General features: G+C 37.0%; 1 protein-coding gene across 1 annotated transcript in view; it reads right to left on the reverse strand.

Annotated features, from left to right (window-relative positions):
- Positions 1-2,891: 2,891 nt before the first annotated feature.
- The window catches only part of LOC119630099 (uncharacterized), a 31,293-nt gene continuing 20,973 nt past the window's right edge, over positions 2,892-13,211 (reverse strand). Inside the window, exon 3 of the mRNA XM_038018418.1 lies at positions 2,892-3,104. Coding sequence (XP_037874346.1) covers positions 2,892-3,104 — 213 coding nt within the window. The remainder of the gene's footprint in view (positions 3,105-13,211) is intronic.

The following is a 13,211-nucleotide window of genomic DNA, read 5'->3' on the forward strand; positions in this document are numbered from 1 at the left end:
GGAGCTTCGTTCAAATATGCTGAGTTGCTGTACGCTACAATAGACCTCAGACTTGACAGTCTAATGGTGTGATGTCTATAGACTCCACTAATTAGCCTTTGAGTTCCAGGTGGACAGTGAACTCGTTATGATATACAATAAAAAAATTGATTCTGGAACAATAGAATCAATAAGTACTGTCCTATTTAAAATATATTTCCCTATTATATCTATAGATGAAATTAAGGTATTTACTGAAAATAAAAAAGTCTGTTGTATCAGTGTTATGCGATTTATATTACAACTAGCGACCCGCCCTCGCTTCGCTTCGGAAACATTAAAACACACATGAAACAAACAAAAAAAAAAAAAAAAATTAAAAAAAGTAGCCTATGTTCATCAGGGACAATGTCGGCTTCTAACGGAAAAAGAATTTTTCAAATCGGTCCAGTAGTTTCGGAGCCTATTCGAAACAAACAAATCTTTCCTCTTTATAATATTAGTATAGAAGTACGTCATTAAGTAGATTTTTATAGAGATAAATCTTGTTGTTTCCCGACCGTTTTGACATGTCCTTTCCCTAAGGAAGCTTTAGAGTCCTTGACATTGCTGATGTCCATGGGCGACGGCAACTACTTACCAACGTGGACCATATGCTTGTCTGTCTACAAAGGCAATTGAAAACATTTTGACGTTTATTTAATTTGAATTCAACTTAATCAATCAGTTCCTAATTAATTTTCTTACAGGACCCAACAACTTGAAAGTATTATATTGATAGATATTTTAAAAAAAATACGGTTTGTTATTAACCATTAACTCAAACACGCAATGTAAAAGGAACATAGGTATTGACACTGAGGAAAAATAAAGTCCCTTAAACGTAAAGTTGAGTGATCTCCCCGGAGTTCCAAATCCATGATATCTAGTTTGACGAGAATCTGAACAATCTTTTTCTGTATAATTGAAACAATTTAACTTGAAATTAGTATTCCACTAATATGACGGTACTTTTGTTTCGGTATTTTCACACAGACGCGCTTGTCAGTCTGTCACAGTGCACTCCGCTCTACACACATCGAATTAGTCTGGTATAAGGGTGCGTGTCACGTGCCACTCAATGTGGACATTGATTGCGGTCCAAAAGACCGAATTTATGTCCACTTGGATGAGGGCGTAACCAAAATTTTTGAATTTTCGGGGAAACAAGGTACTTTTTGTAATTCTCATTCCCGTACTTGACGGATGAAGCTACAAATTGTTACGCTATATCACATATAAAGTTAACACTTTTTAGCTAGACGAAGAAACGTCACTATTAGCAACAACTGTACTACTTAATACCGCATTTGATGATCTAAAGAATCCTGAATGTAATTTTCATTTTTTATAGTTTTACATAAAAGAAGAAATATAGGGTAGAAGTTATAGATCTTAAAATTTCAGAATTAAATCTTATTATTACTAGAAATATTAGGTATAAAATAATTTGAAGTAACTCATAATATAGTCCATGTCCACAAAATCAAATAATCGGATTTATTGAGTTACTCTTCTTTTTAGTTTATCCCCAAAGACACTACAAGACGTTCTGAGGCGTTTGTCCGCCCTGGCCCTTTCCACAAGCTTGGATAACGAGGGATTTCTCCAAACATTCCTTTTCGATTAACACGGGGTAGATTTCGAAACGTGTTTTGGTTCATTATGAACGTATTGTTTAAACTACATCAAATACTTCGTAAATAGGAGACATTCGTTTTGGGGTGAGGAAATATTTTTCAATACATTGCGCGTTATTAAGAAAAATCAATTTCACATTCTACGGCTAAAATCAAGTTAAGATTTTGATACACTCTATTTAGCTCTTGACACACAAGACAAAAATAAGTACATACCTAAATGCCTTCACAAATATATTGATGTGCTGTAGGTAATGCTTCGATATAGAAGTCAGTGCCACTCAACTCTCAACCGGCACAGCAAATAATAAGATAGTCTAATAAATGAAAATTGATTTGCATTCTATGTCGCAATTATTGTTATTTTGGAACGAAGTTCCTTATGGGACGATGCGGAGGGGTACCCGGGAAAAAACGTACGTAACGAAAGATTTTTATTATTAATGTATAGTCTCAGTATGATGGCTATACAGTGTCTAATGTATAAGTCTACGTGATGTCGGTTATTATTATTGTTCATATAAATAGCTGTTTCTTTATATATTATTATTATATATTTTTTATAAATAATTGTGAATAAAATATAGTTGATAACTATGCAAAGTAGTTTTTTATTATTTTTATCAATAAATAAATCATAATAAAAAATGTATACCCGAATAATTATTTTCTTTATACCTCTATATTTCTTTCTTTCTTTCTTTCTCTACCTTTCTTTCTTTATAACTTAAAATTATTATTTTTATAATAAGAAACTTCGTTCCTATCCGGTGTCCCACGACACCACACATCTTTTTTTTTCTTGTCTACCTTTACCTACCTACCTATCTTATCTACCTTAGGGTGGGTACCTATTCGCTGGTACCCACCCTAAGATGCTATTCCAGTTATGCCCAGACAGGTAGATGAGCTCACGGGCTCAACCTTATATCTTTCCTTCGGAAAAAGTATTTCTCCTGAGCCACATTTATTTTTGTAGTAACATAACTCTACAATAAACGTTGAGTCTAGTTTGCATTTTGTTTCTACTTATTCGCTGGCGGCCTAAAGGCCTATTCCAGCTACGCCCGGACTAGTAGGTGAGTTCACGGTCTCAACCTTACAGAATTTGCTAATACTAGCCCTAGCAAGAGTAGTGCTTCGCAGAACCTACCACCGGATCCGGCGAGAAACCCAATCGGCATGGCTTAACTTACTGAAGGTGAAAAACAGCAATTGTAAGCCCGCAAGGGCTTAATCGTGTCCATTATGATCATAGTCGGTGATCACCCTTGTAGCACGAACATATTCACACCATCCATTCCGGTCCGTCACGTCCGTCACTACATCATAGAATTTTTGAGGTGGTTCTTCACCCTTGAGCTGGTGCTTGGCCCCGTGACCTTTGCCTTCTGTATTTCCAACAACGATTAACCTCTCCAAGCTTTCGTCTCCCTTTCTCATGGCCTATATGGCCAAGGTAGCTTAGAAAGCACTCTTTGTAGATTGTAGACGATCGCAAGTTAATATTGAGTACCAACAGTAGATTAGGCATCACCTTCCTACTCTACTACTACTATTACTGCCGCGGAGTATTCATATATTCCGATATGATGAACAGCCGCTATATTATATGACATGTGTATGTTTTAAACTATAATTGAGGCTTAAAGCTCAAGTCTTGAAGCACATTCTGAAAGCGATGAGCTTCGGTATCTCAACACCAGATTGGCCAACATACCTTCATCCTTGAAAACAAACAAAAAATCAGTAAATCATTTGCTCAATTGCGAATATTATACCTCTGTTTTACTTATCAAACTTTATCCCTTAACCCTTAAAAGTATCTTTTCATCAGGCAAACATTCTGAATCTATTAAATTTCACTTTTCTGAAACGACAAATAATAATATATAACTAGACGTGAGAGACAACCCTAGAGAATTAATGGCAAAAATCTACTCCGACTGCACAACATTGACACCATTATCTGTGAACACAGGCAATCTACCCAAGGGGCGCCCGTATCATCCCGGATTACAAGCAACTAATGATCTTTATAATATATTTTTACTTTCTTACAATTACGTCCTTGGAATTCACTAAAATAACACTAAGTCAGATATTCTTATGGTTTATAGTTAAAAAACAACTGCAGAATTAAATATATTTTTTTCATTAAAGTCTGACGACCATATATACATATACGAGTTGATCTAATGGTAGCCTTCGGGGGTCACCACGGGTATCAGTCATACCAGGGAAACAGACAAGAAGCTTAACTTTCTAAAATAGTAAAAAAAATATGTTAAAGTATACTTTATAAAAATTAATTATTGATTAATTATATTTGGATCACGGATCGTTTGGAACCTCTGGGTCTGCGGAGGGACTTCGGCTCCCTCTGTATTTTGTACCGTATGTTCCATGGGGAGTGCTCTGAGGAATTGTTTGAGATGATCCCCTCATCTCCTTTTTATCATCGCACCTCCCGTCATCGGAGCAGAGTTCATCCATATTATCTGGAACCGCTGCATTCATCGATAGTGCGTTTCCAGAGGTCTTTTTTGCCACGTACCATCGGGCTATGGAATGAGCTCCCCTCCAGATGTTTCCCGAGCGCTATGACATGTCCTTCTTTAAAAGAGGCTTGTGGAGAGTATTAAGCAGTAGGCAGCGGCTTGGCTCTACCCCTGGCATTGCTGAAGTCCACGGGCGACGGTAACCACTCACCATCAGGTGGGCCGTATGCTCGTCTGACTACAAGGGCAATAAAAAAAAATATTTTATTAAAATTATAAAAAATTAAATAATAATATGTCACTGTGGTGACGATCAGATCGACCGCATTCTTCACTGATTTTAATAAAAGATGTATTATAAAACATTATAAATATATTATATACTTTACAGATTACACTTAATATAATATAACATTAAATTCAAAGGATTCTTTTGAAAGAATTACAATAAATAAATCATTTTAGAACTTAATTTGCTGGTGTATATATTAGAAACAATAGAGTAACAAATTTGAAATTAAATAATGTAATTATCTTTTTAACGTAACTATTAAATTATAAAGAAAGTAAAATGACATCTAATACATTCCATCGACGTATTTAATAAATAATAAATAACTAAATATTTACTAACAATCACGCCACGTTAACTGGTCCCGTGATAAGTTCGTAAAGAACTTGTGTTACAAGTACCAGATAACGGAAATAAATGTAAGATTTTAATTGTACACATACATATATTTAATATACATCCATAACCCTGGAAAAGACATTTATATTAAATTTATCATACAAATATCTTCCCTTGGCGGGATTCGAACCCGCGACCCCCGTATGTAGTGACCATGTCACTTACCACTACACCAGACGGCCGTTGCCGTTTGCCAAATAATTAAAGAAGACGGCAGTAGGTTCTTATTTTCAATTACTTTGATCGTACTAAAATACGAGCTCTATATATTAACCTTTAGTTTTTAGGCACAGTGAATGATAAAAAAACAATCTGGTTGCCTAAAAGAAATAGAACAGAATTGGCATATTACACGGCTAGGTATTTTCAAATAACGCTTTTTCAATGGTACAACAGACATTTTATAATGTTTTTGGTCTTTTTTTTATTGCTTATCTTATCCTTTAGGCCACGACGACTTCTCACCTCACGAAACCTCATATCACCTGACACACACCATGTGTCAGCTTGGTAGAAAATAAATATCTAAGATTCCATATTTAAAACCACTGCATCATTGTACTCATAGTAGATGTGTAACTAAAGACGGATCTTCATTCAAAAAGATTATTTGAGAACAGAATTACTTACTCATGTATTAAGTACGAGTAGGTATCATGAAAGTAGTGTCTATTTCCTCAGTTCAAAGTAAGTCCTGATGATGATACATTAGTACTTTAAGTGTACTGAGAAATCTTATCTCTCAATGACCATTCCATTTATTTTTGGAGACACAGGAGTCATACCACCTGCACTCGAGATTGTGAAGCTTTTAGAGACGCTTCGATTGACTCCGATGGATCCACTTCAGATCGATATTCTCAAGGTAATTTAGTTCTCAATCTTTGAGCGCTTAGGTATAAAATCGGTTGATGAAGAAATGTTGCTGACAAATCTTTCAATGTTAACGAAGCCTTTAATGAATCAAGGAAAAATGGTTTTTATGCTAATGTTATTTCAGTCCATTTTAGAACTAGCATTTTTAGGTCACGGTAAAATGAAATGTTGTGTTACAATAATGAATCTAAGGTCAAAGGAAAGAAGACCGTTTTTCGATAATATTAACAAAAACTTTGTTGGCGCCACGCTTTGTCATGCCGATACGATCTATATCCGGTGCAGTTTCGGGGTGAAAATATTTTTACTTATCTTAAGTGGTTGTATCTGCTTATTAATTAGCTTCAGAGGGAACACATCGAGCTGTCAAATCAAACACTTTGGCGGCGCTCATTTATGTTGGCTCCTCGCAGCCAAAACGATGATTCTATGAAACATTGACTCAACATACTAATGTCGAATGTCGAATTCTGAGTGAGCATTCGTAATATAAAAAACTTTAATTACCAATATTAGTTAAGTCATCTGTATTTTAATGACGGACACGTTTTTAAATATGACATTAAAAGCAAGTTTTTTATTCACGTAGATGCTTATCAAGGCGTAAAGTCAATTCATGCTGACATAATAAATGGTACATAAATTGATTTGGTATTTTCGTGTATCGTGCCAAGTTTTAATGAAACCTCATTGCTATTAATAAATTGGCTAATACCTACTAATAATAGAAGCGGCTGATACAATATTTAATCGAAATAGTAGCTGATAATTTACTACATATATTATTAGCACATTTCATTTCAAAACTTTTGCGTTACATCCAGCTGTAGGTACATACTGTAATAATCTAATTTGGAATCATTTTCGCAAGACCATTGCGAATCATTATTGGTAGAATCGTGTCGTTAGATTTTTTAAGCTAAGCAACCCAATAGAAAGGTTAAATTCACTTTAGTTTATATGGCGATAATCTGAAAAGTGATCATTTAATTTCTACAAACCGGTTGGAAATGAGACAAAAAAAAATTTTTTTTTTATTGCTTAGATGGATGGGCGAGCTCACAGCCCACCTGGTGTTAAGTGGTTACTGGAGCCCATAGACACCTACAACGTAAATGCGCCACCCACCTTGAGATATAAGTTCTAAGATCTCAGTATAGTTACAACGGCTGCCCTACCCTTCATACCCAAAACGCATTACTGCTTCACGGCAGAAATAGGCAGGGCGGTGGTACCTACCCGCGTGGACTCAAGAGGTCCTACCACCAGTAAAAATCGTAGTAGACGAATTTTTGAATTGTTCCTAAATGTACTTTGAAATAAATACTTCACATAGTAAACTGACTATTTAAGAGATTTTTGATGATTCTTTGATTACCTAAGTTGAGCTCGAAGGTGATGAGAAAAACGAAATTCATCTATCTTACGTACTTCTTCTTCTCAGTCGTGTCACTCTTGACATAGTGGTCGTGATCGTCATGTAGTGTTGGAAGGGGCAGACTTGATGCGTCTCACGATGTCGCGCCATCTCTCCCTGCTCGAGGCCATTCTACTGCACACATTTAGGGGACCTCCCACTGCAGTTTTAATTTGGTCGGTCCACCGCATTGGTGGCCTCCCGCGCAGTCTTGTACCATCAACGCTTCCCTGTACAACGAGGCGTTCTATGGACCGGCCGTCGCGAAACCTGTCTTACGTACATCAACTTCAAAATAATTCAAATTTACATAGACGAATAACAATATTCGCCGGCGTCCGTTAAGACAATCAAGTCCGTTTCCTGCATTACACGTAGATAACATGAAAATTGTGTATAAAATGTGAGCTCATAAATATGTATGGGTCGCGGTCGCTGCGCACGTACTCTTGCACAAACCAGTGCGGATGGCCCCTCGCGGACACCGCGGCCGAGCGTAACGCAAGACGTTTTTGTGTCAATTGTTTTAATTACGTGGGTCTTCTCTGGCTGTTGTAATGATTTCATTCGGACCTGTTTCGTTGGTTCGGTGATTGTGGTTCTCGTTTTGAAATGCGATTTCGATTATCTTTATATTTTTATTTTATTGCTTAGATGGCTGGACGAGATGACAGCCCACTTGGTGTTAAGTGGTTACTGGAACCCATAGACATGTACAACATAAATGCACCATCCACCTTGAGATTTAAGTTCTAAGGTCTCAGTATAGTTACAATGGCTGCCCCACCCTTCAAACCGAAACACATTACTGCTTCACGGCCATAGGCCTGCCGGAAATAGGCAGGGTGGTGGTACCTACACGTGCGGACTCACAAAAGGTCCTACCACCAGTATTACCAGTAGACCACCAGTATGATGATTCGTATTTATAATTCTATATGTTTTGTTTGGATTACTCGAGACCGCAGCTTAGCAAATCATTCATCAAACCAGATAACACGCTTACTCCAAGATGAAAACGAAATTCATCTATCATGAAACTAACTCTATGATCTTCAAGCACCGTAGGATTACGCGCTGGGCGAAGTAAATACCTGTTTACCACTGCTGTAAGTAATACATACAATTATCTGTTGATATTTCTTTAGAGTACGTAGCCATCATTTTTTAAAAGACCTCGCCGCTTGAGGGAACATGAGGACCAAATTCGACGTCCTATGAATTATCACGATATTCAGTATTCCACATCTGGACGTCAACATTAACTCTTATCCCCTTAAACATACGTATGTTTTTTGAATCCATTTTTTTTTTGCTTAGATGGGTGGACGAGCTCACAGCCCTCCTGGTATTAAGTGGTTACTGGAGCCCGTAGACATTTACAACGTAAATGCGCTACCCACCTTGAGATGTAAGTTCGAAGGTCTCAGAATAGTATACCATAAAACAGAAGCAAATCGTAATTGAAAACGTCATCAATTTCGTTGGGTATTGGTTTTTGGTATTGGTATTACTCACCCTGAACAATTCGCCTGGCCGAATACGGCAGTAATAGCAAAAAGCCAATTCCACTATGCACGTGGCTCCAGTACATAATAGAAAAATGAATCCGTGGTTGACCGCACAAACACTTAGCACGGCATATATGAGCCTTTCGGAGAATGAAGCAATGTAGATACACTGCGGTAGGTTTATGGCATACGAGTATTGATCGTTGATTTAAAGTGAGCTCACATGTGGTGTGCGACTCTAGCTACATTTATTTGCTTAACATTGTTAGATAGCTATAGTCTTTTATCGGATATTTTTAGTTCCAAATTACGATTATTACCACTAAAACATCGTCTCTCCTTCTTTCTATTCGTACCTTGATCAGCGGTATGATGAGAGCCCATATTATTCCACAGAGGCTAACTATTTATACCGATTTTTTTCCAAAATCAACTCTGCGGTTTGGGCGTGATTGTCATCAGGTTTGAGCACCGTGAGCTCACCTACTTGTTAGTTTACGCTGACATAGCCTCTCGAGGCTATCAGCTTAGATAGGAAAAAAAGGCCTTGAAAATGTAAACAGAGTAGAGTAACCGCTTTGTATCAGACAGTTAAATCAGACAATACGAAAGTAATTTCCAAAACATTAAATGACTGGAACATTTTAGGAACATCTGATCCAGTAGGTAACGACTTGGCTGAGCCCTTGGCATGCCTGATGTCCATGTGCGATGATGACCTATTACCATCAAGTAGGATTGCTCGTCTGGCTTATTAGCCAGACATATATTAGCCAAACATGACAGTAATGCCACATTGCCATAGTGGAGATAGACCTGGGTAGAAAAAAAATCGGTTAACAATTCTGGAGACATGCGAACAGACAAACAGACACACAGAAAATAGTTATGAAAATCAGTGTCTAATTTTCGATGCTTCCGCTTTTCCAATCAATTACTTTTTTTTACTTTCTTTCTTTAAATCGGTCAGGCCGGATCGAAACTATTTTATTATACATTGAAATTTACGTATAATCTATTATTTAATAAATTACGTACTTATATCTTAATTACTCTCTACGTTCATTAATATTATCTTTGTACATTAGATCGTTTGTACACTGCACAGTACAGGCTTCCCCTCAAAATATTTAACATCTTACGAGAAATGGACACATATGAAAATAACGGTATGAATCTTACCCACCATGAGACCTGAGGTCATATCTCTAAATCCCTCAATTTTTTTGTAAAGCGATTGTCCCTTTTTACCTTATCAACTTTTTTGCAGAATTAATAATGAGGATGGCTCCAAGCTCGCAATAGGACCTAATGGCCTTGAACTTTGCAAGATAATTCTGACTTAAAAGTCGATGCACCAAAAACACCATCACTCTTATCGATTTAGTCACGCATCACCTTTGATTCATTCGCGAAGCAACTGCTCTTGAGTTGTAAAGTCTTCTTTGGAGGCGCTCGGGTAGCTGTTAGCAAATCCCACCCGTTCTGGCTGAGCCTTTGCTCTCGCACCTGTGCTAATGAAACTGGAAAGACCTCCGGACCACCAGTAATAAATACCTCAGTCACAAAAAAAACTCCTTTGAAATCTAACAAAAACAGAATAAATTATAACATTCAAAGATTTCACGTTAAAAATACAATTATACCTTGTATCGTAATAAAACAGCGATGGTACACTACATCGGCAATACCGAAGAGTGGCCGACACGATAGTCGGAAGGAAACGGGCGCGGAGGTTAGGTAATCGGTCACGCTACGACGCTGTAGGGATCTGAAAGTTTTCTTTTTAATAAACTACGCTATAAATATCGCAAAATGTTACCCGCGTTACAACACACGCGTTATGTCTGATATTATAAAATCCATATATTAATACGTGAAGCAAAAACTTTGTATCCCTTTTTACGAAAATTGCGCGGACGGAGGAGTATGATATTTTCCACACTTATAGAGAATATAGAGAAGAAGTGCACAATACTAATACATATTTTTTTAAAATAATCGATAAAAGATACATTAAATCAATAAAGAAAACATTACACACACTATATACCATGTATTTGACGCACACAGGCATGGATACTATTTACTGTCATACTTTTGTTCTTGACGTCAGTTGCCAAATTGAGAATAGATTAAATATTGTTTGTCTTTGTTAATATTCTTTATAGTGTAGTCTTGGCGAAATTTGTGATTATAGAAGTATAAGTATACATATAGAAGTATAAGTATATACAATCATAATAGTGTACAAACTTACAATTCCAATTAATTATAGTCGAATTTCGACTACTGCGGGATCTCTAGTAAAATATTTAAGCGTACCCCATTAGACGGCCCTTTTTTTAGGATTGAAGGATTACTGGTGGCCCGGAGGTCTTTTCAGTTTCACCGGGACAGGTGGGCGAGCGGAGGTTCAGCCAGGATCCTCTATCTTCCCCTGTGTTATGGGTACGGGTACGGCCAAACATGCACATCTAGGTCCCGAATACTAATTATCTTTAACAAGTAATCATAATAATTAAATGTGGCTTATTAAAGGAAGGGACTCTAGGTTCACAACCCACGATTTTTAATGATGTTTGTTAAAAAATAAAATTTAAAGAAGTAAAATAAAGATAAATAATATCCAGTGTCTAATCGGGAATAAGCTCCATGATATAGTATTCAGAGCTACTAACTATTGAATCAGATAGATTATATCATTATCATCAAATTCTAATTGATTCTCTAGATATGTAACTATACTGAGATCTTAGAACTTATATCTCAAGGTGGGTGGCGCATTTACGTTGTAGATGTTCATGGGCTCCAGTAACCACTTAATACCAGGTGGGCTGTGAGCTCGTCAACCCATCTAAGCAATAAAAAACAAATAAAAAAAAACATGAATGTTGATGGTTGTGCGTTCCTAATCCATTCATCCGATTGTGATAAAGTTCAGTACACTTATTGGGGGAGCCCCAAAGAAAGATTTTTGTGCCTACGTATGATAGGTAAGCCACCGTGCGCAAGTAGCTTAAATAAATAGATGGTTTTCATAAAATCTCCAATAGTTACAACCAAGCGAGACCAAAATAGTGAAAGAGAAAATTTGTACATAGTTCGTTCTTTAACCAGGATATAAATGACAATAGATTTTAGATTCAGTTTGAAGCATGTGGCAGTAGGTACAATTGTACTGTAAAATAGATGACCCACTCTTCAAACTTTGCGTTAGAAATAATCACGTTAATGATGCCTATCCGTGTTGTGTTACAATATGCTTATACTAACGAATTAATTTAAGACTGGCAGACTTCGTAGTGCCTCAATCGATAAACAAAAACTAAAACTTTTGTATAAAATAAACTCATCCGACGGGGGACACATAAAAAAAAAATTGTTATTTTTATTTAATTCCGAGCATTTTCACATTTATTTACCTTTTAAACCTTCTCTGGACTTCGACAAATAATTCAAGACCAAAATTAGCCAAATGGTCCAGCCGTTCTCGAGTTTTAGCGAGACTAACGAACAGCAATTCATTTTTATATATATAGATATAGATTTGTTAGACAAAAAAAACCCTCAGGAATTTTATAGATAAACTTAGCGTTGTAGTAAGCGCTCGTTAATCTGTGACGTGCATCCAATACATTGTTGGTCCTTTGGTCTCACCGCTCTTAGCGCTAGGCATAATGAACTTGCGAAGTGATTACGGGCTGACCGTTAAAATACTTTTACGTCTTCGGTACGAGAGGTTGGCGACTTATTGTACTGTTTTTAAGCTGTACATAACGATACATCGGAATCATAGTGCAAAAAGTCTGAAATGAGTCTGATGTGTTGAGTTTTCAGTGACTTTTTTTTTCCAGTAAACTAAATGTAATCGCTTCTATTTAGCGACATATCGGGTGGGATATAGCTGCGTGGGTAATTACTAGAGTCGATAGATAGTATATTGAATACCGCCATCCTTCTGGTGGTATCGTCAGGTTTGAGTCCCGTGAGCTCACCTACTAGTTAAGGTTCCGCTGAAATAGCCTCTCAAGGCTATCAGCTTAGGTAGGAAAAAAAAATCTGGTGGTAGATTCTGCGAAGCACTGCTCTTGCTAGGGCTAGTGTTAGCAACGCCCCTAGGTTTCAACCCCGAGAGCTCATCTACACGTTAAGGTTACGCTGACATAGCCTCTCAAGGCAAGGCCTAGGTAGGAAAAAAAACAGCCACCCATTATAGGACTTAACGCCGAAGACTGAATTCTGTTGTGTAACGGCTATCCTACCCCACCATCGAAACAGAGACGCATTACTGCTTTGCAGCAAAATTAGCTGTCCTCTTTTCAAATCTCTTTATAAATTTAAATAATCAAAACATCTTATTATAATATGGTAATTAAAACGACGAGTTCAGATTAACACAAGATTAGGGGTGACCAGTGACAATCGGTACGTTCCCAAAGTAACGGTCTGTTGACCATCTTCCGAGTTCGAGACACTTTACTTCGTACATATTTCATTTCTACCATTTGAAAAGGCGGGTTAACAATATTTCAGTATGAATAACTTCGATGATTA

This window comes from Bombyx mori, chromosome 21 (assembly GCF_030269925.1).
Source record: "Bombyx mori chromosome 21, ASM3026992v2".
NCBI lineage: Eukaryota > Metazoa > Arthropoda > Insecta > Lepidoptera > Bombycidae > Bombyx > Bombyx mori.